Source organism: Passer montanus, unplaced genomic scaffold (assembly GCF_014805655.1).
Source record: "Passer montanus isolate IOZ18808 unplaced genomic scaffold, ASM1480565v1 scaffold11, whole genome shotgun sequence".
Lineage (NCBI taxonomy): Eukaryota > Metazoa > Chordata > Aves > Passeriformes > Passeridae > Passer > Passer montanus.
Genome location: NW_024357613.1, coordinates 22,934,614 through 22,962,095, shown reverse-complemented (window position 1 = coordinate 22,962,095; position 27,482 = coordinate 22,934,614). Strand labels below are relative to the sequence as shown.

The window sequence follows — 27,482 nt, the reverse complement described above, 5'->3', positions numbered from 1 at the left end:
AAAAGTGCTTACAGAAGTTGATAGGACATAGCAACAGGCATTTTCCAAGGAGATTACAGGCAGCAGCCAAAGACCTGCTCTGTTAGTTTCTCTGGAGATCAAATGAGAACTAAGCGCGGAGGGAGTGCCAGATCCCGTGGAAGATGCCGAAGAACTCCTGCGTGTCATCTGGCCGCGGTCCGGCTCAGCGTTTGTGGCAAGAGAAGAGATGTAAGCAGAGGGTGTGACAGAGGCAGCCGAGGCCGCTCCCGGAGGTGGGAAGCTTCATTCCCTGGCCGCAGGAGGTGGGCAGAGGCAGAGGCAGAGGCAGAGGCAGGGCGGCTGTCGGCGCTGCCCCGCCCGTGCCGCGCTCGGAGCCGCCCGGAGCGGCGNGCCCCCGCTCGGTTCCCTGCGGCCCCGCTCCGGTCCCTGCGGCCCCGCTCCGGACCTGCGGCCCCGCTCGGGCACCTGCGGCCCCGCCATGGCCGCGCTCCTCGGCCCCGGTAAGTGCTGCGGGCGGGAAGCTCCGGACCCGCGCCTCGCCCCGCGGCCCCGGTCGTCCCTTCCCTCCTTCCCTCCGCACGGCTCCTTGTCCCGCGGTCTCCAGGCGGGGGCCGGCGGTTCGCGGCGGCGGCGGCGGCTCGGCCCCAGGGCGGGGGAGCCCTGGAGCGCTGGGCGGCGGGAAGGAGCGGAGCGGCGGGGACAGCCCGGCAGGGACAGCCCGGAGGGGACACCTGGCAGGGACAGCCCAGCAGGGACAGCCCGGCAGGGACAGCCCGGCGGGGACAGCCGAACCGAACGGACAGCGGCTTGTTCTCTGGCTGGGGAGCGCTGGGCGCTGCCAGTGCTACCCACAGGGCTGCCGACACTTCCTTTGGATTTGAGTGGAGAAAAAGGAGAAATCAACAAAGCTGGTACAGAGAGATTTGGTACAGGAGAATATGATGAGACAAGGATGTTGTATGTTAATTTTTGTTATTCTCCTTTTCTCCTCACTATATACATGTACTATATGCATATATGCCGCTTCTTTTTAACACCCGAGTACTCTAAACTTATATTTCTGTGTTAAAAGTAGGTAGTTCTGCCCCAGCTTTTATTAAAATTAAGTTGTCTTTTATCACTTTTTGATTATATTGAGCTGTAGTTTGCCATTTTGCCTTCAGAGCTTGGTATCCCTCTCCTCCTGCCATTGGATAGAAACCACAGTTTGGTTTCCCCGTATTAATTATTACTTATTTGCATTATTTTAGGATTGCAGAATTGGAAAGTATAATTTCTCCATTCCTCAGTTCCCAGTCTGCAAAATGAAGGTGCTAAAATGTTTCTTTTCCTCCCTCCTTTTAACTTTATGCACCAAATTCTACAGAAAACAGAACTGTACACCTACCTAGTGAATCAATAGGCCTTTGCATAAAAATACAAAATATATCTGTAGATATTTAAATGTGTGTCTTTTGTCAATATGGACCCCTCCGAAACTTTTAGCTGCAACCTAACTCTTAAATGCCCTCAACTCTTCTATGCAGAATTACGCAGTATTCCAAACACTGGAGTAAATAAGTAAAGAGAACAACTGAAGTCATATCTGTCAGTTTAAGGAACTGCATAAGCTACAGTGCCCTGGACTCTAAAATCATATAGGACAGTTTGTTTCATGTAGGTTTCTGGCAGTGTACCCCCTCTGTGCTGCTGAGGAATCAAAGACCCATCCATAATATGTCACTAGACCTAAAGAAGCCCTTCCTTCAGCTGAAGTGCCTTAAATCATAGATTATGCTACTCACCTTTTTATTTTGCAAAAACATCACCTCCTATTTTGGGGCCAGTTTCCAGGTAGGTTCAAAATGGGCAGCAGTGTGAAATACTCCCTAAAAAGTAGCAGGAAGGCTGTGCAATCAGTCCTCTTTTGACTGTCTCAGCCATTGGTCCTTGAAAACTGCCTGAACATGAGGAAGAGAGCACAGAGGCTTTGTGCTGTAAATCCTAGTCAGATGAGTAAATCTTCTGTTGTGTAAGAACCTAAAAAATAGATAAATTCTCATCCAGCAGAATACCTTTTTTTAAATATATCTGTGGGTTTATCATTTTGTTTTGCTTTATATATGCAGTCATTTTGCCCTGTAAAGTATTTGGCAACTTTTTTTTTTTTCTGTCATCTGAATAAATAGTAATTTCAAAATAAGTAAGACATTTTGGAGACAATTCTAGGACTAAAATGTTGTCATAATAAGCCGTAATTGTCCCTATGGATAGGGCCAGCTGCACATTCCTCATGGTCAGGATGTAGGAGCTGTTCCTATCAATATGTCTTCAAGGCTGATGGACAGACACAGCCTAGGAGTGTTTCAGGCTGGAAATCACCACCAGTCCTGCCAGGAACATGCACAGCTGAGGAAGGATTAGCACCAGCTATAATAAGCACATGGGGCCTCTTTCTTGTCTCATAGGCACACTAGATGCTGTTGCACCTGTCAATTATTATGTATTAAATGTTGCTTCATATTTATCAACATGCAGCTGAAAAGTGTTCCCTGCAGCAGCATTATTATACCACTGGTAAATAATTCCCAGAAGGGATGGCATCACCTCCAAACAGCAGTGGCTCTTTAAGGTTAGCAAGAGGGATATTTGATATATAATTTCTTATTCTAAAATGTATAATTGAAAAAAGTTAATTTCTTCTGATAGGATCTGAACAAATCCTGAAGCAATATTTCATGCCTCTTGCAAATGATGTTTAAGGGATTAAACAATGCTGGAAACCACTTAAACACCACATGAACTTACCAGAACATGAGGTGGGGGGAAAAAAGTTATTTTGTCAGAGAGATGCTGTGCTCTTCAACAGCTAAAGAAAACACATTAGGTGTTCAGCAGAAACTTAATTTTGTTGAAAATAAAGACACATGATTACAAATTAGAGGTTGTCTTACCATGGGAATGTTAATGAAAGAGCTAAACTTTAGCTGATCCTTCCTTAACAAGGCAATTTAATTTTCTACTGATAAGTCACAAGCAGTGCTGCTTTAAATTTTTTTACCTTGAAACCTCCAGAACTTTTTTACGTAATTAGCAGGCTCAATGCACTCAAGAAAGCAGATGAAGACATATATGTGAGAGTTGCTTTCAAGAAATGATGCATCTGTGAAGTAAAAATAGAGTGAAGAGTACTGTATTTATAAAATAAAATCACATTTATTATCTAACAGTTGTGTATTTGTCAAATCTCTTTCACACACTCTATTAATAAGAATTCCTAAACAGCTTAGCTTGGTGAGATTTCCTGTGAATAAAGTACTGTTTCTTCTGAATTTTATACTGTCTTCCTTTCTGTAATTTATTATGGATCTCAGAATTTCTATATGCCCATGCACCAATGTCATATATAACTATGGTTACTGTTGTAATACTGGGGTAAAACCAATGCAAAATATGCCACACTGAAACTTTGAACATTTAAATTTAATTTTCTGGTTGCAAAACAGAGGAAAAGCTTTGTTCTGCTAAAATTTAATTTGCTAGCAAATTTGAATCTATAGCAAAACTATAGTAAATTATATTTTTTAAATCTATGTTTAAAGGAAAAGGGTCAGTACAGTATCTACTGCTTTAAATAGTCATTGTATTCTGTTTTTACAGTGTTGTTCATTTACTTCACATGTATATCTACTGTCCAGACTACTGACTGTCTACACTTGAGAGAGCAATGTATTAATGCTGGAAATGGATGCGAGAGAGTCTGGAATGTGGTTGAAGATGCCTGCAATATTTCAGGTAATTCTGCATGGTGTACACACCTAAATTTTGAATTGCTATATACAATTGAGTATTCATAGTTTATTACAATATTGCTGGAGTAACTAAATTAAGTCAGTAAGATTTCAAAGAGAAAAATTATGGCAAAAGACAATCAGTTTTTGAAATCCTTTACAATGGCCAATGCTACTTTTAGTGACAGTCACGCTATCTCTTCAAGAAAGTGACAAATGAATTTTCTGCACTATGAATAAAATCAGAACCTGAATCAACTCAAGAAGTCTGAATTCAGGAGAAATTAGGCTCTTGTGGAATCCTGTTAAATAAAGCTTGTGTGCAACTGGAAAAGAAATTCTGACTTTGTTTTACCCAGTTTGGAGGAGTTGATCTGCCCCCTCCCTGGCAGTGTTCAAGGCCAGGTTGCATGGAGCTTTGAGGAACCTGTTCTAGTGGAAGATGCTCCTGCCAATGGCAGAGGGGTTGAAGGTCCCTTCCAATCTAAACCATTCTATGGTTCTATAATCTAACACAAAACCCAAAACAATGTGGTAGCTACTTAGAGTAATTTTAATTATTGTATTTAAAAATTTAATTATTGTACTAAAAAAAAACAACCTACCAGCAGCATCATTAGTAAGAATAACGTTATTCTGTCATGTGAAAGAATAAGAAATAGATAAAACATTCACCTCTACTGTGAGCTACCTGAATGAATGCCTCTGTCTGATCTGTTGCAGGCATTTGATGTCCCAAATGTCCCAAGTCACAAGACATTATTTAAAATAATCAGAGTACAAAATTCTCTTAGGGATCTTTCTTAGTGTGTCCTTTTCTAGATACTAATCTACTTTGCATAGAATGGCTGAATACTTTTAAAAACAGATGAAGTAAATGAAAAGTACATGGTAATGTAACAGTTAGAACAGTTCCCAAAGCAGCTGGGCTTCAGCCTATGTTCTATTGATTTGTTTCATGTGAAACAAAACAGTTTCAAAAGATATGGCTGCTGTTTAGAAAAAAAAAAATGGAATACGCAGAACTTTCTGGAGATGAGCTCTCTAGAACCAAAACAGAACAAGCTGAATTTGTTTCTCTCACATCATTCACAAACACATTAGCACCAGGACTACTTGCCACAAAGATATACATTTGTGCTGTAGCCTGTTAATCTTGATACCCTGCAGCCAGATGAAGTGGGCCAGCACGATTACTTCTGTGGTCCCCCTTGGGATGTACAACATTGTCCCATAATATGACATTTCTCTCTCTTACTGTCCTATGTACTTATTAGCTGATATTAATGACCTTTGTAACTGGGCCAGAGAAACCTTCCAGAAATAATCATTCTTGTGATTACTTGTTTGGATTTGCATCTGTAAGTTTCCTTAGGATAATAGCTTTTGGCAAGGACTCTTCAGCATTGCAGAGCACTCAGATATTGTGTTGGGTCTAGGACAAATTATACTAAATGTGCTTATTAGGTAGCATGATCCCAGAGCATGTAAATCCAGTCAGACAGCTGATGGTACCTCTCAGACAACCCACAGAAACAGTGATAGAAAACCTACCAGCAGCATCACTAGTAAAGATAACATTATTCTGTCATGTCTAGAAACTTCATGCTGTATTTGCTTTCTTAGCTTCTTTATGTCACTATAGGATAAGAGACAACACAACACAGACACACTGCTGCTCTCAAGGCAGGAAAAAAGGAAGTTTATTTTCTGACTCCAACATTTATAGATTTCCAAAGGTGACAGTGGATTGGAGGGTGAAAGTGCCACCTCTCCAATGACACTGGACAAACCAACAGGCCATCAAATTTCTCCTCCTCCATAAAAGAATGCAAAACAATAAGTTGTTTACAGAAAGTGTGTGATAAAGTTTGCTACAAGAATGCAAACATCAGAAGGCTTAGAAAATCTTAAAAAATCGGGGCGACATATTTATGCAAAACCTAACTACAAATTATAATTAAACTCCTTTGGGGAACAACTCAGTCCATCAGACTGTAACCTCAAAGTTAAATGTGTTGTAATTGGAGATCTATCCAAACTGTGGTCTCACCAGTGCTAGAAAGGAAAACCTCACACTTTCCCCTGTAGTCTTCAAATTCAATTCCCACTGAGATGACTGAAGAGCTGATTAAGCAAAAGCAGAGATTATCACTCTGGGAGTGTCAGCTTCTGCTCTCTCATGCTTCTGTCTGTGGTCCTCTGTACACGAATTATGTACCTATAAATAAATCAAATTATGAATAATGGCTGCCAAATATTAGGTTGAGAGGGCATTTATTTTTGTAAATGCCTTAGAAGCATATGTATAAGATAAAATATATTACCTAGAACTAATCCCTGGTAGAGAAACAATAATTGAAAACCAGTAATAAAATATTTTCTGCTGTTCATCACAGCTGAATCAATACCATGTACAAACAGAGCAATACTGATAATAGGTTATTTCTACACAGTTTTCAAGAAGTCATGCAAGGGAGCCCCATAAATCTGATGTGCTTCCTGCTTCTGTCTGTGCCCTTTGCATGCTGGTAGCCCCACAGCCTCTCCCCCAGCCCCAGCCCTCGGGTGCTGACTCAGCACAGTCAGATCACAGAGCAGGGGTTCACTGAACACAGCCCCTGACTCCCGGCCACGACTTGTCAGTGTCATGAAGAGAGGTGAGCTGAGTGAGGCTGGGGTGCTGTGCAAAATATACTGGGGTGTGGGGGTTTATTCTTCTAGTTCTGCTCACCTTCACCTTTGAAGTCTACTCTGGACCTTGAAAAAGACAGTCATAAATTTTGTGAACAAGCTAATTTTTACACAAGCCCCTCCTGATCTTTATTGCTCTCTTTCTACTGGAATATATTTTTCTGAAATTATTTTATTATCCTTCACTTTGTTGATAAAATACAGAGTAGAATATCCGCACACTCATCTTCATGGGCCATGTCACCACATCCTTTCCATCCCATTTTCATGGTCAGGGAGTACCCTGTGTCTGTGACCTTCAATAAATCTCCTGAGTTCCTTGACTTCTGGAACTATGAGGGTTGAGGTCATGATCTGCTTCTGAAAAACCAGAAGGACAGTTGAAGAGGGGGTTGCAGAGATACAGGCAATCCCAGCCACCATCATCTCCTTCCTTGCTGATGCAGGAGGTGGAGTGGGAGCAGAGGCTGGGATCAGCAGCTCTTGCTGGCCTGGGACATTCCCCTCTAGTAATTACTTGATATATCCCTCAAACCCTCCTTAGTCAACAACTGGAGAAAGGGCAATGCAGAGACTGTTAGGAAAAAGGGGATCAGGACAGGGATGTGAAGTCAGGAATAGCTGATTCTCATTACTCCAGGCAGTGGCAAAATGCACTGTTTCCTCCTGCAGAGTTTTGCCTCCACTGTCTTCCTCTGCTATTTGCGTCAACAGCATATAAGTGATTTTAAAACTCTGCTCACATCAAAGCTTGCCCATGGTGCTGGTGACACAGGACTTCTTGTCACTTTGCATTTTTACTGAGTGCAGAGTCTTTGCTCTCCACACCTGTGGGGAAGCAGCAAGGCAGGAATCGGGCAGCACCATTTGCAGGGCAGAGACATCAGCCTGTGTGCTCAGTAGACTGAAACCAGTCCTCATGCTGCCCTGTGACCTGGCTGGATCTCGTGAACCACATACTGCTTCTCTTACATATTGGGAGACATTAAATATCCATGAGGTAAAGAGAGGAAATGTGCTGGTTTGGGGATCTACATACCTGTTTTGACAAGGTAGATCATGGCTTTCACAGAATAAAACCTATCTAAATTAAATTAAATTAAATTGCAATTAAATTCACTTGTAACATTCTTAAGTAATATGTAACTTTCTTAAGCAATAATAAATCATAGAATCATACAATGTTAAGGGTTGAAGGGACCATAGAGATCATCTAGTCCCAACTCCCCCTGCCATGGGCAGGGACACCTCCCACTAGACCAGGATGCTCAAGGTCTTATCAACCTGGCTTTGAGCGTTGCCAGGGATGGGGCATTTACAGCCTCTCTGGGCAACATCTTCTGATGTCTCATCATCCTCACAGGAAAAAAATTCTTCCTATAATCTAACCTAAATTTCTCTTCTTTTAGATTGTGCCCATTACTCCTTCTCCTGTCACTACAGTTCCTGACCAAGAGTCCCTCTCTGGCTTCCCTTAGGCCCCTTCAGATACTGGAAGGTTGTTGTAAGGTCTCCACACAACTTTCTCTTCTCCAGGCTTTCAGCCCCAACTTTCTCAGCCTGTCCTTGCAGGGGAAGAGCTCCAGTCCTGTTATCAACTTCCTGGCCCTTGTCTGGACTTGTTCCCACAGTTCCATGTCCTTCTTATGCTGGGAACACCAGAGCTGGGTGCAGCACTCCAGGTGGGGTCTCATGAGAGCAGAGCAGAGGTGTAGAATCACCTCCTTCCACCTGCTGGCCATGCTGCTTTTGGTGCAGCCCAAGGCACTCGTGGCTTTGAGTGAGCATCGCTGCCAACTCACGACAGGCTTTTCATCAACCTTTGCACCCAAGTCTTATTCTGCAGGGCTGCTCTCAATCCCTCCTCTGCCCAGCCTGCAGGTGTGTCTGGGATTGCCATGACCCAGGGGCAGGACCTTGCACTTTGCTTCATTGAACATCATAAGGTTTGCATTGGCCCACTTCTCAAGCCTGCCAGGGTCCCTCCAGGGGCATCCCTTCCCTCCAACGTGCCAGCTGCACCACACAGGTTGGTGCCATCAGCACATTTGCTGAGGATGCACTCAATCCCATTACCATCATAATAATAAGATTTTTGAAAATCTTTTAGGTAATAAAGGGTTGATTAATTTACCTTTGTACCACAAACTAGTATATGCTCTTTATTTTCACCACACATACATGGAGAATATGACCTGACATCCTGTGTGAGTGTCTTTACCATTAAGTCCAAGTGCACATGCAAGCAGACTTGAAACTGGGCCAGCAAATTAAAATTTCTGCATATTTATTTTTTTATGTTAACTTCACCCTCATTTTTATTCTCAAAATCCTAAGAAATCAGACTATTCTTGGGCTACATAATATTTGTTGTAATTCTTAAACTTAGGCAGTGAAGTTGTTCTGTGGGATAGGGGTTCAAGGCAATATCCAAAGGGCATTTGTAGGCTTGCACCATCCTCACATGAGAGAGAATCTGACCCATGGCAAGCATCTCCCCAGCCTGGGGGTCTCATCACCATTATTGTGGGGCTGGGTCTGCCCTCTGTGTCCTGCTTCTCACTCCATCACACAGTGATGCTTCAAGCCTGCACTGTGTGTTCCTGTCCCTGTACCAGGCACCTCATTTCTACTACACAGAACCAAAATAAGCCTCTCAGTTCAGGTTAAACTCCTTCCACTCCTAGGAACCTTTTTAGCTTGGTCTCACTGCCTGACCTGCCTAAAATAAAAGGTGTGAGTTTAAGGTTTTATGTACTTTGTAAAGGAGAGCAGATTTTCAGGCAATGGATTAGATCAAATAAAAGAAGCCAATATTGTATACACGGCTTTATTGTATTACTTTGAATATTATTTAAAGTGTGTAAAATATTACAAACCATCTTCTCTTGGCAAAGCATATTATTTTTATTCTTCAATTGAATTGTTTTATGTAACCATATCCCTTAAGCATTCATAAGCATTAATGAAATTATAATTTTAATGGTGAGTTCTAGGTAATAGATGCAAGGCAGAAGACACTGTTGGATGTAATAGAATAATCCAGGTCCTGGCTGATGAATACCCAGAATTTAGAAACTGTGTCTGCACTACAGACGATATCTGTAGCATCACAACTTTGCTTGGGAAACTGTGCAGCATTAATAAAGGTAACTGAACATAAAGTTGGAATTATGAAGACCAAACCCAGTAATTTTGTAACCACCATTTTAAATAGATTCAACTTTCTTTGCATATTCTCAAGTCTAACAAATGCCCCCAAAAATTAATCTTGTCTTTTCTATGATATTCATGCTCCATCATGCATACGAAAGAAATGCCACAAACAAAGCAGTAAAATTTATGTGAGAAATTCAAATGGCTTCTAAAACTCATGTTGAATCCAGTGGAAAGCAAGAGTGAATACACAATATGTGTTGAGGCTTACTCAATGTCCAGGGAAATTTGAGAATCACTGGATCTAGGTTGTGTATATAGACACATTCAGACACTTCTGAATGGGAGGATGAGTGAATGATGACACGGGGGTGCACAGTTGTGTCACACTGTGTTGCAGGAGGACCTTCACTACATCTAGGAGAGGCTACTGGATGTGTGAAACATAGTTACCTGCATAAAGCTGTACATAATATATAGAGTGCATCTTTTAAAAATTCTATTGTTCTCAATGGGCTGAGCTCCCCTCAATGTATTTCGATTTTTCTGAGAACTCTTATCCCTGCGCAAAGTCTATCTCTGTAATTGAGAATTGCTTAGTACATGAAGAAGTTGCAGTTTCTGGTCCAAAGTCTCCTGCCATAATAATTAGCAAAGCTGACACAAGAGAGATAAATCAGCCAGCGAATGAGAGTCTGCAAAGTGAGTTTCAAAGAGATTCCTGGAACTGATCCATCACACCCTACTGGCATCACACAGCATTCGTCGTAATACTAGACTGGACATTCATATAGTACTAGAATATAGCCTTATTGTAGAGGGAATAATAACATCCTGATCTGCCCCAAACTCCTTGCCTCAAACAAGAAGTATGGATATCTGAAACCTAATGTTGATGTCATTGGAACAGTTACTTTTGCTTCTAGCAAAATAACGTCATGTTATATTTTTTTGCCAATTGAGATTACATCTCTCACCGTAATACTAGACTGGACATTCATATAGTACTAGAATATAGCCTTATTGTAGAGGGAATAATAACATCCTGATCTGCCCCAAACTCCTTGCCTCAAACAAGAAGTATGGATATCTGAAACCTAATGTTGCTTTTGCTTCTAGCAAAATAACATCATGTTATATTTTTTTGCCAATTGAGATTACATCTCTCACCACTACAGAAACAAGTTTGGATGTACTTACAGTAGTATTGAGTTTACCTACAAGGGGCAGCATATGGTGTTGCCAGGCACTTTCAGGAGTAATTCTCCCTGTTTAACTTAAATTGCTATTTTCGGTAATGAATCAACCATCTTCTGGAATTGTGATTCTCTCTTTAAAAATTATGCATAAGCTTAAGATGATAATTCATGATATGTCCAAGCTGTAGATGGTTAAAATTATGTGCAATTAAACACTTTATGCAGTAATTTTAGTGAGGATTTTTACTACTGTTTTGCAGCTGACCTGTTAGAGTGGACTGTGCTATACCGCTAACCGCACACAGTAAACATGAGGAAGATTCATTAGTTTGTAAGACTGCAATTATGACGTGTTTACACACCGCTCAGAATTAAGCTAGGGCTGCTTCACTCATTGTAGCGCATTAAGACAAGTACCCTTTTCCCGAGTTTTTGTGCTGTGATGATGATCCACCATCCCTTCGATTCATAACTGCTTGTACCTATTTCTGCAGACTATTTGGAGTCTCCCTCAAGGTCAGCCACGGAACCGGGTGTCCCACACAGGAGGCGCGAAGGCCGCAGGCGCTCGGCGGAGCTGCAGAGCTGCAGTGTGGCGAAGCGGCGCTGCCGGGAGGAGCCTCGCTGCTCTGCTGTGCACAGGAGCTTCCAGAGGGCCTGCCAGGCAGCCGCAGACACCTGCAGCTTCCCCGGGCCTGCAAAGTGCTCCTTAGCCTGGAAAGAGCTGAGGAAAACGGCTCTGGGAAGGTGCACGTGCTCAGAGCCGCTTCAGACGAGATGCATCAAAATCTGGGAGGGAATATTTAACAACCCTTGTTTACAGTACCCTCAGGAGAGCCAAGCCTCAGGAGCCAGTGAAAGCGATGGCAGTGATGATGACTATAATGCTGATGTTGATGGTGAGAAAAATCTGGTCACTGACACAAGTTAGTGCTCTTCCAGCAGCCCGAATGCTTTCATACATAGCAGTAGTGTACAGTCTACAAAAAAGTTTTTTTGTCCATTTGCAATTCAACATTGGAAACATGATCATTTTAGGAGGTTTATTTATAAATAAATTCAGAATCTGATACAAACTGGTAGCCTGAGTGCAAATACTGTGGTCCTTCAATGTGTTAATTTGATACAACCTGATCTAAATCAATCAGTTTCAGTTTTTCACTATAACTAGAAGCAGTATAAGACCAACAAAAATAATTTACTAATAGCAAGAATTGCCTGCTAGCTTTGACTACAGCTCATGACAAGCAGTTAATTGAACTTGAAAACTGGTCCACTGATAAACATATTAAGGCTCCTGGCTTTTATGTATTCATAAGAAATCTGACTTTATAATGAACTGAAAAGCTCTAAAAAACTCTTCTTGAGTCCACATGATCTTTAATTATGTAAAAAATGCTAGGAGCAGCCTTTGATAAACTGTGTTTTGACCCCAAAACTTATGAATATATGTAATAGTGAATTTAGAATTTGTTGGTGGGTTCTATTTGGTCAAACAAATTTGTTTTATTCTTGTTGATTTTTACTCCTGGCACTATGTCAGCAAGACAACCAATACTTTAAATTTAAAAAGCTAAGATGTTATTCATAATTTATGCCTCTACCTCTATCTTTTTCTTCTAGACAATATTAGTATGGAAACAAAATTACAATGGGGTTTATCTGCTCTCTCCAAACAAGGTAAGCCTGAATTTACTTATTAATCCTAATAAATAATTTTAGTTCAATTTTCGACAGTGTGCAACATACCTTCAGATTAAAATGAATACTTTTCACTGAAATGGATGAGCAGGGGGTTAATAGACCAAACATATCTTCAGTTAAGGTACTGGGTAAAGAAGAACCCAAAAATGTAACAGGCAACAATCAAGTAATGTAAATGAAAATCAGGTAACAATTATAATTTTGTCAAACTTACAGAGGCAAATCTTATCTCATTAACATTTTAGGGTCTAGAATTTTCGAGCTATCTTTGGAAGATTTATTTCACAGTCTCGAAATACCTAAACTGATGTTAAAAGCACAAAAATGCCATTTCTATTCTCTTCTTCATTACTTATTACTTAGCCTAGCTGTGGCACTCACATTCTCTGACCCTGATTCCTTCACCCAGAGTTTTTCTGCTGGGAAGCTGAAAGGCAGTGAGGCCTTAGAGAAAAGAAAAACAATTCTTACCTCATTTTCTTTTCCTTTGTTGTGCTCACATATGGAATGTGTTTGGAGACTGTTTACCCACAGGTGATTGCTTGATTGGACTCTGGTGTGAGTTGTTTTGTCTCATTTGCCAGTCAGGGCCAAGCTGTGTTGGAACTCTGGAGAGAGTCACGAGTTTTCATTATTATCTTTTTAGCATTCGGAAGTATCTTTTCTGTATTCTTTAGTTTAGAATAGTATTCTTTAATATAATAGAATATAATGAAGTAACAAAATAGCCTTCTGGTAAGATGGAGTCTTCATCATCATTCCTGCTTCATTGGTGGCCCTGCATTTACAATACCCAGCATAAGACTGCACAATGGGAGATTTCAGCTGTTTCAGGAGGGTTGCTTGTGAGCAATGCAAGAAAGAAGTACGAAGTTACTCCATAGGCTTGAAAGAAGCAAGAAAGAAGGAAGAGCTGGATCAGAGTTTTGGGAATCAAGCTTTATTTACTGGAATTATGCAGGCAGGACACCTACCAGTCATCACTCGAGAAAAATGTTCTTGAGATTTTATTTTTAAAACTGTTATTCATTTTAGTGCACACAACAAACAGGAGCTGTTTGGATGTGAACAGGGAGTGCGTTGAAGATGAAGTTTGTAACAAACAGTTGTCCCTGTACCTAAAAGTTTGCTCAGTAAATAAGAAGTGCAACATGGAAGGATGTCAAGCAGCCATAAGGTTCTTCTATCAAAACATGCCTTTTGAAGTTGCCCAAATGATGATATTTTGTGACTGCATCCAGCATGATGAATCCTGCCACAGAGCCAAAGAACTTCTCCATGGCAAGCCCTGTGCAGTTACCGTAGTTCCACCCCCATCATGTCTGAATGTAATCCAGATGTGTGAAGAGAATGAATTGTGCAGGTGAGTAGAAGTATTTTGCCCACTAAGGTGCTTTTTAATAATGGTTCTGTCAAGCCATCTTTGTTATACTCTCTATATCCCAGCTATAGTAAAATTATTTTCTGCAGTGTATCTGCTGTGTTTGACATCTTCACAGATGTTTGGATCAAGTGTGGTAATTCCAGAAGTAATCCCACAAGTAAACTGAAATGATTAATTTTCAGGAAGGTTTGTAATCTAATGTGGGCTTTTCTTCTGCCTGTATCATGACACTTAACACCATTTCTGCTGGACAAACTATGCTATTGCATATTGTCATTATCCCTTTCTTCGGAAAACACCTGCCTGTCTGCACCTTTGCCCTCCAGCAATTTGCCCAAGTTGTGCAGCAGACCAGACAGAATTTGTTTGGTAAAAGTAATTACCTTCTGAGTGCAGAGTCTGACCCTTTGTACCTGACAGCCACGCAACCAGCTTGGCCTGTTCAAAAATCTTTTATCTTATTCTCTTCTTCTCAAGAATACTCGCAAAAAGCTTTCAAAAATCTGGCCTGAAACATGCATAGACCACCAAACTCATGAAAGATAATGCCTTTTCAAAGTTTCATTTTATATTTTTAAAACAGGATTACCCATATTTGTAGTTTAACCTATTTGCCTCCTTTTATGGACAGTCAATTGGCCCACTTTGTTTTTTAGTGTGGTCACCTTGTGGATTAGAGTTGAATTTTACCTCAAAGTTGTGCTCAAATTAACCTTCTGTCAATAAACCAGGAGGCCAGGAGATGGTTTTGGTTTTGTGCAGATTATTCAGATTGATATCAGTGAGAAGAGCCAAAGGGCTATTAATGTATGTCTGCACATCTATAGACATGTAATGTCATTATGGCTGAATTCCCCATCATTTTTGGAACATTAATGTTTCCTGGCACTGACAATAAATGCATATAATTAGCAAAATTAATCTGTGAATTATGGCTAGTCACATCCAAAAATCAGGAGGTGAATGAAAATAATTCCATTAGAACAGAGGTGGCATCTGCTTTGCGATCTTTTATTGTGTAACAAAAATATTTACAAAAATTTTCTAGCCAGTATTGCAACAGTCCATGCTTTTCCAGGTGACATGCTTGTGGCTACTACACAATATCAACAGCAAATTAATAATATATATAACACATATTATAACATATAATAACATATATCATTCAGGAAGAATATTTTAATAACTGTATGTACAATATACTAGACTTTACCTTTATCATCCCCTGAAATTTAATATGATAGATTTGTTTTTCACTATTATCTACATATTTTTTAGTTAATTTATAATGGATATTTTCTATTGTCATATACAGTGCATTAAAGGCCAATTTTATTCCATCCTAACAGCAATAAATGGGAATAATTTGAGATTATTGAACTGGTTAACAAGTTAATTCTTCATGTCGTTTATCTCTGCTATCTGACATTGGATGTAGATTATTTAATGCAAAATAAGTTGAATGTTTATTCCTCGTTCACACTGCTCAAAAATAGAACCACTAGAACAGCACCTGGTGTGATTTCATTGGGATGACTGGTCTAATTCCTGCATTCACATTTCTTCTCTGAGTATCTGAGGCTGCTGGAATTCACACTGTATTTTCTGGATTCTGGGAAGCAGGTGCTGATTAGAAGTGTAGTTGTTTTTTCTCAAAATCAGAGCAGAATTTATGTCAGCTGTCACTGAATATTGCAATTTTTAATGCTTAAGTGGTACCTTGGAAACACACTCCCTTTAGTGGCATTCATTATATGTCTTTTTATGAAATCACATTTGTTAAAATGTCATTGTACACTTCTTTTGTTTTCCTTTTTTTTTTTCCCTACCAGGAAAAAATACACAACTTTTCGGTCAAAGTGCTGGAGACATGTGACAAAAAAATGTTATAATGACGAAGCCTGTCTTGAAACTTTGCTCAAGGATGACATGCCCTGTTCTGCCACCACTGATTGCAGAGCAGCCTACATCAGCAGCTGGGGCACGATGCTGCACACGGAGTGCACCTGCCAAAATCTGCCTCCCATGGAGCAGCCTTTGTGTGAGCTCTTCCATCACATGCTGCACAGCAAATCCTGCTTCCGTGACTTACGTGAGTAACAGCTCCAAATTCACAGAATAATTAGTTTTAAAGAGAATTAAAACCCTAATCTTTGCTAGATCTTTGCTGCCACTGGTTTCAGGAAGATCTGTAGCTGTGGGTTTTTTAAAACATAAATAAAAACAAAAATTCAGTAAAAACACTGGGTGTAATTGAGATGAAATATAGGTACTTTCTGAGATCCAGTAATGACTTTCATGTTAAATATACATGTCCTTGCCAAGACTTGGGTTTAGAGAATTGTTAATGCAATAAATGGTAATATAGGAGCAAATATTAACGTTTTATTCTGAATCTGCAAAGTGCTTTCAAAGCAAAGCTCCTCTTTATCCCCACATATTCTGTCTGGGCACATCACAGGGTGGTTCTCTATCATAGGGTGGTTCCTGGTCTCCCACAGTATAAACTGAACCTGAAGGTTCATCTTCAGCCTCTGCAGTTCTTCAGCTGCATGCAGACATCCGGTCCATCAAACAGATCAAAGACCAAAGTATTCTCTTCTCAAATTGCTGACTTATCACACCAACTATTTGGCAATATAGATCCTCTTAGGATATAGTTCTCTCTAGGGCATCATGCCCTGTGCCAGCTATCTTCTACATGTATACTCCAAAATTATATATATACATATATATAATTATATATTCCAAAATATAAAAATATTCTTAATTCAAAATTATATATATTCTTAACTGAGGAGAGGTAATGACACCTAAAGATTTCCATGAAAAGAAATGGTTCTTTCATAGTTTTGCCTGTTGAACAGTATTTTGAAAACATATATGGATTGCATGCATGCATTTCATTGAATAAAGTAGCTACTCTTTCAGTTCTAGAAGCCAAAATGGTGCCACTGATAAGGGTGCTTTTTTATTGTGTTACTCAAAGGCTACCCAAAAATTAAAATCAAGTTGCTGAAATATTGTTTTTAGTTTGGTTAATTTTTACTCAAATCCAGACTCTGAGAAAATATTAGAAATCTTATAACAACTCCCCCTGGAAAAGTGATAACATAACACACCTAGACTTCAGACTTCTAGCAGTGATTTTGCTGATGAATATTATTTACTTGCTTGCTTTAGGGCTGAATTTCACAGTCCAAATGAGTGGGCACATCATCATGTTAGTCATTTCTTAACCTACAAAGCAAAAAAATGATTCTCATGTCTGAATAATCAAATAATTGCTGACGAGCTTTTGCCATTCCCTGAAGCAGTCTCAGGATAAAATTGTTTGAGGGTTTTTGTGATTGAAACTTCCCTAACCTAATTGGGACTGAAGAATGGAAGCTTATGTTTCTTGTGTTGTGCAACAATTTCCTGGCAGTTAAACAAAAATAATTTGGTGATCCAGAGCCTTTGGTGGACCAGTACCTACTCTACAGACTACTTCCAGTTTATTTTTGTTCTTGCCTTTTTATTGTTTTTTTTTTTTTTCCTAGATGTCTAGTTGTCATGCAGCTAAACTGATGATGGTGATGATTATAGGTTTTATTATAAAGCATGTTTTTAATGCCATTCTCTGCATGGCAGTACAGAGATGTGAAGTGACCACTGTGCAGGGCCCACCCAACCCCATGTGCTGACTTATTCCTCTGGCCTGAGGGTGATCTTTGGCTCACTTTCACTCTTGCAATGGCAATGGTCTGTAACTCTGAAACATTTCTGGGCAGGCAAACACCCAGGGTATGAGAAGGGGATCTTTGCCTCCAGAACTGGTGTGAACAGACCCACGAGTGGTGTTGACACCATCTCATCTTCCCGCCCATGCACGGCACTGCCTTTGCTACAAGTGTTTGCTCTCGAGGCTGTGCTCACAGGACTGCATTTGCTTCAGACTCAGTAAAAGGCAAGAATTGTGACAGACTGCTGCTGCGTGAAGCAGAAGCACAGGGTGGATCACTGCCAATGTAGGATCAGTGTCTCAACAGGAATAAGACAAAATATCAGTGAGGGAAAGAAAACTATTAGGTTTCCAAAATATTTTAAGTCTGGGTTGTGCTTTTGGATCTCACAGAAAAAAAAAAAACAAACAAAAAACAAATTACAGGTAGGTTTAGTCCACTGTTATTTGGACAGTGTTCCAGGCTGCAAACGTGTGCATTTCTTATATTACAAAAATTTCTCAGCTTGCTGTTCCTGTGAGTGAACAGATGTATACTTGTATGTTTTAGCCTTCTACTCTGTAAACTATACTACTTAAGTAAATCTCCTATTTTTCATTTCAACCAAAGAGACGTATTTTCAGATATATTCATGAAGTTATGCCCACTGAGAGGACAGGCCTTCCAGAAAAAAATTGTTGAGGCCTAGCAACACAGCTGGAGAATAAATTCTGCCTTGTGGAAATTGCTTCAAGACTGCTACCCCTTCTCACCACTTCTGTATTGGTTTGGTGGACCCAGTTCTTTTGGTGGGCCTATTTTTAAAACAGTTTATGTGAAAAGATAATTTAATCTCCTTTGTGGCAGAGAATATTTTCAAAGCATGCTTGTCATCCATAAGAAAAACTGAGCTGGAACAGGAAGAACTATTATGCACTCATACAATTTGTTCATCAAATATCAGTAAACAGTATATTTAAATAGCTCCCTTTTTAAATTATGTGGCTGTTAGCAAATTATCAAACAATATTAATTTACATATTATTTTAAAGTATTTTAAATTGATGTTTTCTTTCCAATATCCAGGTAAAATTTCTATTCAAAAGAAGGGTTTTCACTGGGTAAATACAGAAATGCCAGGGGAAAAGATTTCTGGAGCACAGCTCCATTCTTCTGCAATTAATGGTGAGTTTGGGCAAGTCACTCTATGATTCCCACAGCACTGCTCTCCTTGGGTGGGTTCAGGCAAATGAGCTCGACCTGTTGCTCCTTCATTTGGTCTGGAATTCTCCCTACCTGTTTAGCTTATACATCCACAAAATAAAGTTAATCAGACTGAACCAATTACTCTGACAAATGGTTTTGAAATAGATGTCTCACAATCACTGTACTATAATTGGGGGAAATTAAACTATTAAGCCTGCCAGAGCCTGACTCTGTACAGTCATTAGAGAGTAGTAGTCATAATGTGTAACACAAATTATTATCTTCAATGTCACACCTACTTCCATCTCTCTTGACTTTCTGTAGTAGTTACAGCAACAAAATTAGAAGCCACAGTAAGTAGTCTGAGCAGGGGCTTGTGTTACACTCCATCAGACTCTACCTTCTTCCACAGCAGGAGGGCACACACTATCCCATGGGCTGAAGAGCTGCAGCTTTTACTTCCTTTTATTTCTTTTATTAGAGCTGCTGTTTTCATTTCCATGCATTTACAGTAAGAAATTAAGCAACATAAAGCTAAAGTATATTGAAGTAATATACAAATGTTTTCATTGCTGAAATAATATTATTTTATATTTCCTTTTGAGGGGCCCAATTACAGAGTGAGAACTCTAAAGAGCTTAATGCACAAATATCACCTCTAATGAGAATGACCTGTTCTACCTTGTGCAGGGCAGATTACAATTCTCCAGACTAATACTACAAATTAGTTCCCAGAACTGTTCCTACAGAACATTTTTGACTGTGAAAAAAAAAATTCAATCTCTGCATGCAGTAGAAAATGAAGTGACTTCTAACCTCTCCATCCTCCAACTATTGCTGAAGTGGTCAACATGGATAGGGGATATAAAGGATATAAAAATGGATGAAGGGAATGGGATTCCTGAGACCTATGTGTGCATAATTAAGCATTTGGTTGTAGCATTAGCATTAAAGTTACTTAAGAATCATGCATGTCATCCAAGTGCTCTGCATTGCCAGAGATGAAAGTCAGAGACCCTCAAAGAGTAGTCCAGTTTTTTTGGACTGCATTTGCTGAGTATTGACTTCTCCTTGCCAGTTGCAGAGGGAGCCTGAATCCCTAGCTGGAACGAGACTCTAGAGGTTAAATAATGCAAGTCATGATACAAGAAATACTGCACTAAGTGAGAAAATGCAAAATGTGAGATATTGCACCCCTGTGACTAGTTCTAACTGCAGACCCTTTCAGTGAGTAAAATGCATTTTACATTTCACTCAGAGATTCAGATAAATATTTGCAAGAAGCAGCCTGCACCCAGTTAATTCTGTTCATATTGGAGTCTGAATACTTTCCAAAAACCTTTCCTTGAAGTCTTAACAGAACTTTGGATAGCTTTAGAAAAATAAAAAATGCTGACCAGCCTAAACCATACAATAAAATATTCTTTCTATTGTAGCTGTCATGTATGTGAGATGGGAACTTTAAGCTATAAAAAGTCTCATAGGAAGACAGGTCAAGAAGAAGAATTTGATTCAGGATATCTGCCTGATGGTAAAAGCCATACTGCAAATTGTTTCATAAATCCCACTGCCAAAAATCTAACTCAGTGTCCTAGATTCAAATGCTAATAAATGTGCATTACTCGGGCTGCAAAGGGAATTATCATCTTTACAAAATATTTATCCTTAATGAAATCAAATCCCAAAAAGATTTCAGGGCACAGAGGCAAAACAATTAAGTTGTCAAATATGACCTTTCACATGTGTGAAGACTTTTGAAGACATTTGCTTCTTGGATATTTTCTGCTTGAAAAACAAGAGATAAAATCTGTTGATGCCTCCACATAAAAATCTCAGAAGAATCCTTTACTAAGTTTGTCATTGAAAGATAAAGAAACTCTTTCACCAGATGAAATGAATGGCCATCTACAGATAAACAAGCTCAGAAGAAACTCAGTATGTCTTCAGCTTTTTCTTAGATTTATACTTTAAAATATAGCTTACTGTTCAAAAAACCAGTTAGATTCCTCAATTTAATTCAGCAGCATTGCAAATCATCCCATTGGATTATTATTAATAGAAGGAGTCTTTCACAATAAGTAAGAAATCTAAGCATATATACATATGTTCAAATATATTTGTGAATAAATAGAACCATGGAAGTTGAAAATTATTATTCCAGGTTTGGTGCAAAAAATGTGATACCAGGATTATGTGAAAATCTTGGCTGTATTTAAACACATTCACATTCTCAGGAGGGAGCAGGCAAACAGAGTCATCTTTGGGCTGGTACAACCCTGTTAGCAAGATGTGATGTGGGCAGAGTCAGAACCATACAAAAGTTAATGAGACTTTTCCTGTAAGCTTGAATTTGATCTCATTTTGGAAACAATATAAAAAAGTTACAAATCCAATAAAATTTCCCTAAACTTCTAATATGCCTACCAAATTATTCATCTTTAACCTGGTTTTAGATTTTTCCTATGCAAATGATATCAATGACTTTACAGATCCAAATAATTTAAAAGATTAGTTCCTGCACTTTGTTTTGAAATGTGATTCATGTGGGAAGATAAGGATTTATTTTCATCACCATGGAGCTCTGAGGCTAAGTTGTGGGTTATTTATGGAAGAGGAAGCTAGAAATACAGAACACTTACCCTGTTCTTGTGAGATACAATAAAATTTGACTTGATCCAAAACTGTTGAAATTTCATCTTAAATTGTAGTGTTATCATATATTTCCTACTGAAATGTAGAGTATTTAGATAAACAAGTAATTGGCAGGGTTTATCTGTAAGTACACCAGCTGCTGTGGGAACTGAGATTAGTTCAGCTCCAGTGCCTTTAATGTGTAACGTATCAAACACAGTCTGACAGTTTTATAAAAGTAGGAAAAAGCTGCCCATGACAAGTTGCAGGTAGCCAAGAAACCTCTGAGCAGAGGCTGGTGTTAATCTGTTTGATGAATATGCACTAGCTATACCTAAGCAGGTGGATCCACAATAGAATAAGATTCACCAAAATCCCTTTTTGTTCCTGATAGAACTGAATCAACATCTCTTTTACCAGCAATTCATCAAAAACACAGCCTTCTTTCAGATTTTGTCAAAAAAATAGAAAAAAAATCAGTTGGTCACTTCGGTATTTTGTTTGATTGAAATGAAGCACATTTTACAAATCTTATAAGAAAAAGCTCACAATGTGCTGTTGAAAATTTATTAGCCCATTTTTAATCATCTGTGACTGTCAATATATAATCTGTTAGATATAATAACTTTTGTGGTGACATATTTTAAAGTTTCTGCTTGCCTAAAATATGTGTGAAAGTCACTTTCCACTTCAAAAAAGTAAGAAACTCCTTCCTGCCCCACAACTGCTCCTACACTTATAAAAAGTTTTCAAAAATAGCTGCATGTACAATTCAGACTCAGAAAATGAAAAAAAGGCCTACAAATTACTCTTTTGCTAAAACCCATCATCTTAAGCAAGTGCTGTAACTTGAGAGCTAAGCCAATTGCTGATGTAGTTTTTAATCTACATTATTAGCAGTCCTAAGATATGACTAAGATTGGCCTCACCCCTCTTTATTCAAAAATTCACCATATTAAGTATCTTCCAGTAGGTTACTGGAATAAATGGAATGTTCACTCCCTTTGTGCAAATTGTGTTGGTTTGATCACTGCTTTCATTTTCTTACATTGGAAAACTTGAACTTGGGGTAGTTTTTTGAGAAAAAGTGAGCCCAGTCCTACAATAACTGTCCAACACCCTGCTCAGCTCCTTGTTTTCCTTGCTGTGGAAAACACATTTACTCTCTCTTCCCAGGCTGCTCCAGCATCCATACCACCTGTACTTGGATTATATGATACACTACTCCTGCTGCATGTATGCAGTGCACACAGAAATGCCCCATTTAGGGTTTGTGTGTGCATATGCATAACACATGAAACATATAACAACTGATAACTTAGTCAGAGACCAGAATATGGCCTTCTCACAGCCAGATAAGAGTCTCAGTGCTGAGCCCAGGATCCATCCCTTCCTTAGTGAATGTTTCCCTGGCTGTGTAGGACAGAGAAGCTCGGGAACAGCATTTGGGCCCTCTGCATTTGAATTCCCCTATTAAAAAAAACTTACCTGAGTGTACAAAACTTACCTGAGTGTAGAAAGGCAACAGAATCAGTGCACAGGAAAGTCACAGTAAGGTCTCGTGTTTTATGCTTGTGGCTCTGCAGTTGTGGCCACTTGTCACACCTCTCCATCCCGTGTCCAGGGCTTATATTGCACTCCCAACTGAAATGTTTTCTTCAGATATTTGATCAAAACAAATGGATTCATTACACCAGGGAAAAAAGAGATAATCCTCCTCTGGAAACTAAAATTTGTAACAGCTCCCAGTTCTTCAACAGTTGGAATTTTTAGCACATAAGCCACCTAAGTTACTTTTTGGTGAGAAGCCTAACAGAAAAAGGAAACTCCATGGGAATGGGGCCCAGAAAAATGGTGTTAGGTCCCATTTTAGGTTAATTTGATTCTAGGTGGAGTATTGCTCCACACTGAAATTACAGTAATATGTGAAAAAGAAAAATAAGTCTAGTTGATAAGTAAAATCCAAGTCTGCACTGATACACAGAATAAAATTAATATTTTAAAATCAAAAGGGAGAATATTCCAAAATAATAATCATAGTAACAAACTGTTTCCCTGCAGCAGAGTGAAAAATTCTGCTATACAAATGAAGTGCTATTGGAGCTGGTATTTATGAAAAGAAGTCTGAAAATTGCATTGGATCAAATGGTAAAGGTAGAGTTATTCCTACCACTGACATACATCTAGGTCTTTTCCCTCCTTTTAATTACTTTTGTCAAAATTGATAGATCATTTAGTTCACATATGTATGATTTCCAATACAGATCTCAAATCTGATTCTTATTACTAAGAAAGCAATTTTTTCATTTCTGTTTTCTGTTTTTATTTTTTAGGTGAAACTGTCTACATTATTGCTTACTCTTCCTGCATAGCTCTCATCCTAGGAATAGTCCTGTTGACTCTCCTAAAGATCAGGTAATTTGACAGGGATATTTATCACTGGTTCTAGGAAATTAAAAAAAGAGAAAATAAAATGTTTTGCCTTGGTTAAAAGGCGGACATTGTGATTGTCTTTAAAAACAGTCCAGCATGCCCCAGTGATGGAAAGAACTGACATTGTGGATGTCAGCAGGGAAGAGTGAAATATGATATGTATCTACAATGCCCTCCATTCATGCAGAGATCCTAGGCTTTGGGAGGTTTCATTTCCTGTCCCATGGCAGGGGAAGGTGAAATCTGAATTCAAAAACTCTGTGAGACTACGTTCCTAGCCCCATAGCAGGCAGGGGTAATGCAAAAAGGAAATGAGAATATTCAGCATTATAGCATATTTTGAAACCAAATCGTGAATGCTGCTATTGTAGCTAATATTCTTGCCAAATGCCATTTTTGCTCACAGGAGTCTGTAAACAACATCCACCACCCCTGCCATCCTTTCCCTTTCTCCCCTCCCTCTCTCTCTCCCTCCCACCCTCCCTCCCTCCGTATAAGAAACTGCCCATACACCAATGCTTGGTAAGAAAACAGAAATGTGCATTCACTTAGTTAAATGAACATGGCCTTTTCTTAAATGATACATTTTCTTGGACCAAATTAAATGGCCAGATTTCAAGAATTACACTGTCAGATGATAGGTAACAGAACATGATGTAGCAGGAGCTATGTATAGTGGGAGGGATATTGAGTCAAATTTCATTATTACATTCCAAGGCAGATCAAAGAGGAATTGTAGAAAAATGCAAAAGGCAAGTCAAGGATATATGGGAACAGAGGCTTTCTCTTTAGGTTTGCAGTTACAGGAATATCAGCACATAAAGAAAATTCAGATTTAAAAAATACAGAAAACAGAAGAAAGAAGAATGCATTAATAACAATGAAGGGGATTATTTTATGCCACAATGTTCATCATAAAAAGAGGAGAATTTTGCCACTGATTTCAATTAAGCCAAAGTTCAAACCAGAAGCTGTATAGTTTATTGTTAAATACATGCACATTCTTTGTTTTCAGAGCCTGCAGAACAAAATATGAGTCAAGAAGTCCCTCGCCAGACCATTCTTCTGAAACATTTATGGCCCATTATAAAAGTCACAGATGAACTACTCTGTTGCTTATGCTTTTTATGGCTATTCCTGAAAGCCAGCCTGTTGTACATATGTGATAATAAAATATATATTAGAAAAACTACTATAAATTATGAAATTTTGTAGTTAAGCATACAAAATATTTTTTATATTTATTAGCTTATTTTTAGCCTTTTGAAAGCTGAAAAAAGGGGGTAAAAATGGTAAAGCTGTGCTCTTTCTTATTTGTGTAGATTCACAGATCTGTCCTGAGCTCTACATTTCCTTCATTTTTAGTTGCACATGACACTGGTATAAATGGTATATCAACAATGACAATCTTTGAAGTCCATCCTTTCTGATCTCAACTCATCTGGAAGAAATAAAAAACATCCACTCAGAAACATTTTAGAGACCTGATAAAGGGCACATATCTGGCAGTTTTGTATACCTGGCTCCCAGGTACCACGTACCTGAAGCAACAGTCACAGCAAAGCTGTCTGTAGTTTGATGCTAGAGCACTTGCAGGGTAGGAAGAGATCAGGATTACAGCCCCCTTAAGAACTAAAATGACTCTCTGGAATAATGCTTTGACTCCAAAATGTAGTTGCTGAAAATGTTTTTAATTTCTCCCCAATATGCTTCTAAAAGAAACTAGTGGAGTTTGCCACTTTGAATACAATAACTTTAGAAAGCTTTTTTTTGTCTGAATGAATGCCCAGTGGAGAAAGTCACTTGTTTGGGGCTGAAGTGCCTGCTTCTCAAGAGAGAAGCTGTGACCCATCTCATCATCTGTTTCCTATTCATTGTCTCTAGGCAAGACGCGAAGTGCCTAATTGTCCCCTTGCACTGTCCTGGGAGCCATGGTCCCTAAACACCATCCTGGATCCCACTTTGTGGCTATGAGCTCTGGATTTCTCTCTATAGACGAGTTGTTTTGCTAGATTTAAGCTTCTGTTTACTACCAGTGAGTTGTCTTTGTTAAATATTTGTAGCAGTCTGGTTCTGGTGAGCACAAAATAATGGACTGCAGTTTCTTATTCAGCAGTTACCATGAATAGCACATGTATGGTCTTGTTATAATAGTATTTGATTAATTAACCTTTTTTGGTATGTGATTAGTTTTAATTTTGTTTGAATTATCACTAAATGTAACTCACTCACCTCCAGTTTTGACCATGAGACCAATGGTCTAGGGCCACATCTAGTGCTAGATGACAGATCTAGGACTAGAAATTAATATGATCAGAAAGAACAGAATCCCTGCTCTTCTATGTGACTCTTGCTTCTGGCTTTGGTAGCTTGCAAAGTTATTACTGTAGAGCAAAATCTTATGTGTGCAGTTCTGTTGGGGAGAAGCTTAGAAATCTTAAACAATTATTACAACATGGATTTTCTCTGTCTTTATTATCTGCATAAACCAAAGAAAGTCCTTTTTGTTTTGCAGTCAAATGTTCTGTCATTACTAAATCAGCATTTGAACAAAAATACAGAAACAGAGAAGTGAAGTTTTTTTGTTAATCAAAAAGATCTCCTTTAGCAGTCTAGCAATTTGCAGCATCTGGCTTAACTCTCACCAAAGTTGTGTATTAATATTCTTCATGTTAAAACTGTCAAGTGGGAAGATTTCAAACGGAAAATACTGTTAAGAATATGTTGGATAAAACCATTTCATTATACAGGAAATGTACTTCTGACATGAAACTTGTGCTGGTTTTCAGTCTGACTTCAAAAACCAGTGAATCCTCCATGTCACAAAATTTGAGGAGATACATGTAAATTCAGATTTTACTAAACCTCAATCATCAATAGCAAAAAAATTACCTTCTGTCTTAGAAACTTTTTTTTTCTATCTTACGATTAGACACGAAAAACCCAACTCAAATATGTGCTTAGACACGCACACACACACAAACAATTTGAAACTGGGGGTATGTTACTCTGAGAGACAGCAAGACATTTAGTGGCTATTGTGTTTTTCTGCAATTTCACAGGCTCTCTCCTAAGAGATGACTTAGATGCTTACTGGGAAAAGTACATTCCCTCCACTCCATGTGTACAAAGTAGTCTGTCAATTGTATCTGGGTGTTAGTTATTAAATAAAGGAATTTCTGCTGGGATGATCTGTATTCCTGTGATCCTGATTATACTCGAACTGGTTCATAGTTTTCTGAACAGAGAATCATAGAATCAGTTAGTTTGGGAAAGACTTTTAACACCTTTGAGTGCAACCATGATGGAAGAAAAAGCAGTATTTTGTAAGAGCTTCATTATTCAAATATTTTCCCCTGAAGTATGACATCTGCGTCCAATACCCAGATGAAGAAAGTTAAGTCTCTTGATGACAAGATTCCCAGGACACATGTAATTTTGTAGCATTCATCCTCTTTCCACTGGAGCTGAGACATCACAAAGTGAAGAAATGAAGGCTGATTGGGCTAGAGGGAGAAAGCATGAATTTTTGCCTTTATAGCACTCTCATCTGAAAGGGAGAAGACTGGGTTCCAGTATTTTCTTTGAAGATTGTTTATACATTTTATCTAACAATTGT

General features: G+C 39.0%; 1 protein-coding gene across 1 annotated transcript; it reads left to right on the top strand.

The window, feature by feature from the left end:
• The first annotated feature begins 460 nt into the window (after nucleotides 1-460).
• Nucleotides 461-26,233, top strand: GFRAL (GDNF family receptor alpha like). The gene is made up of 10 exons (XM_039729290.1): nucleotides 461-482; nucleotides 3,622-3,756; nucleotides 9,443-9,595; nucleotides 11,296-11,727; nucleotides 12,425-12,481; nucleotides 13,541-13,868; nucleotides 15,722-15,981; nucleotides 18,680-18,778; nucleotides 23,764-23,845; nucleotides 24,879-26,233. Exons 1-10 carry the CDS (start codon nucleotides 461-463, stop codon nucleotides 24,964-24,966), a joined length of 1,656 nt encoding a protein of 551 aa, XP_039585224.1. The 3' UTR covers nucleotides 24,967-26,233.
• The last annotated feature ends 1,249 nt before the right edge of the window (nucleotides 26,234-27,482 follow it).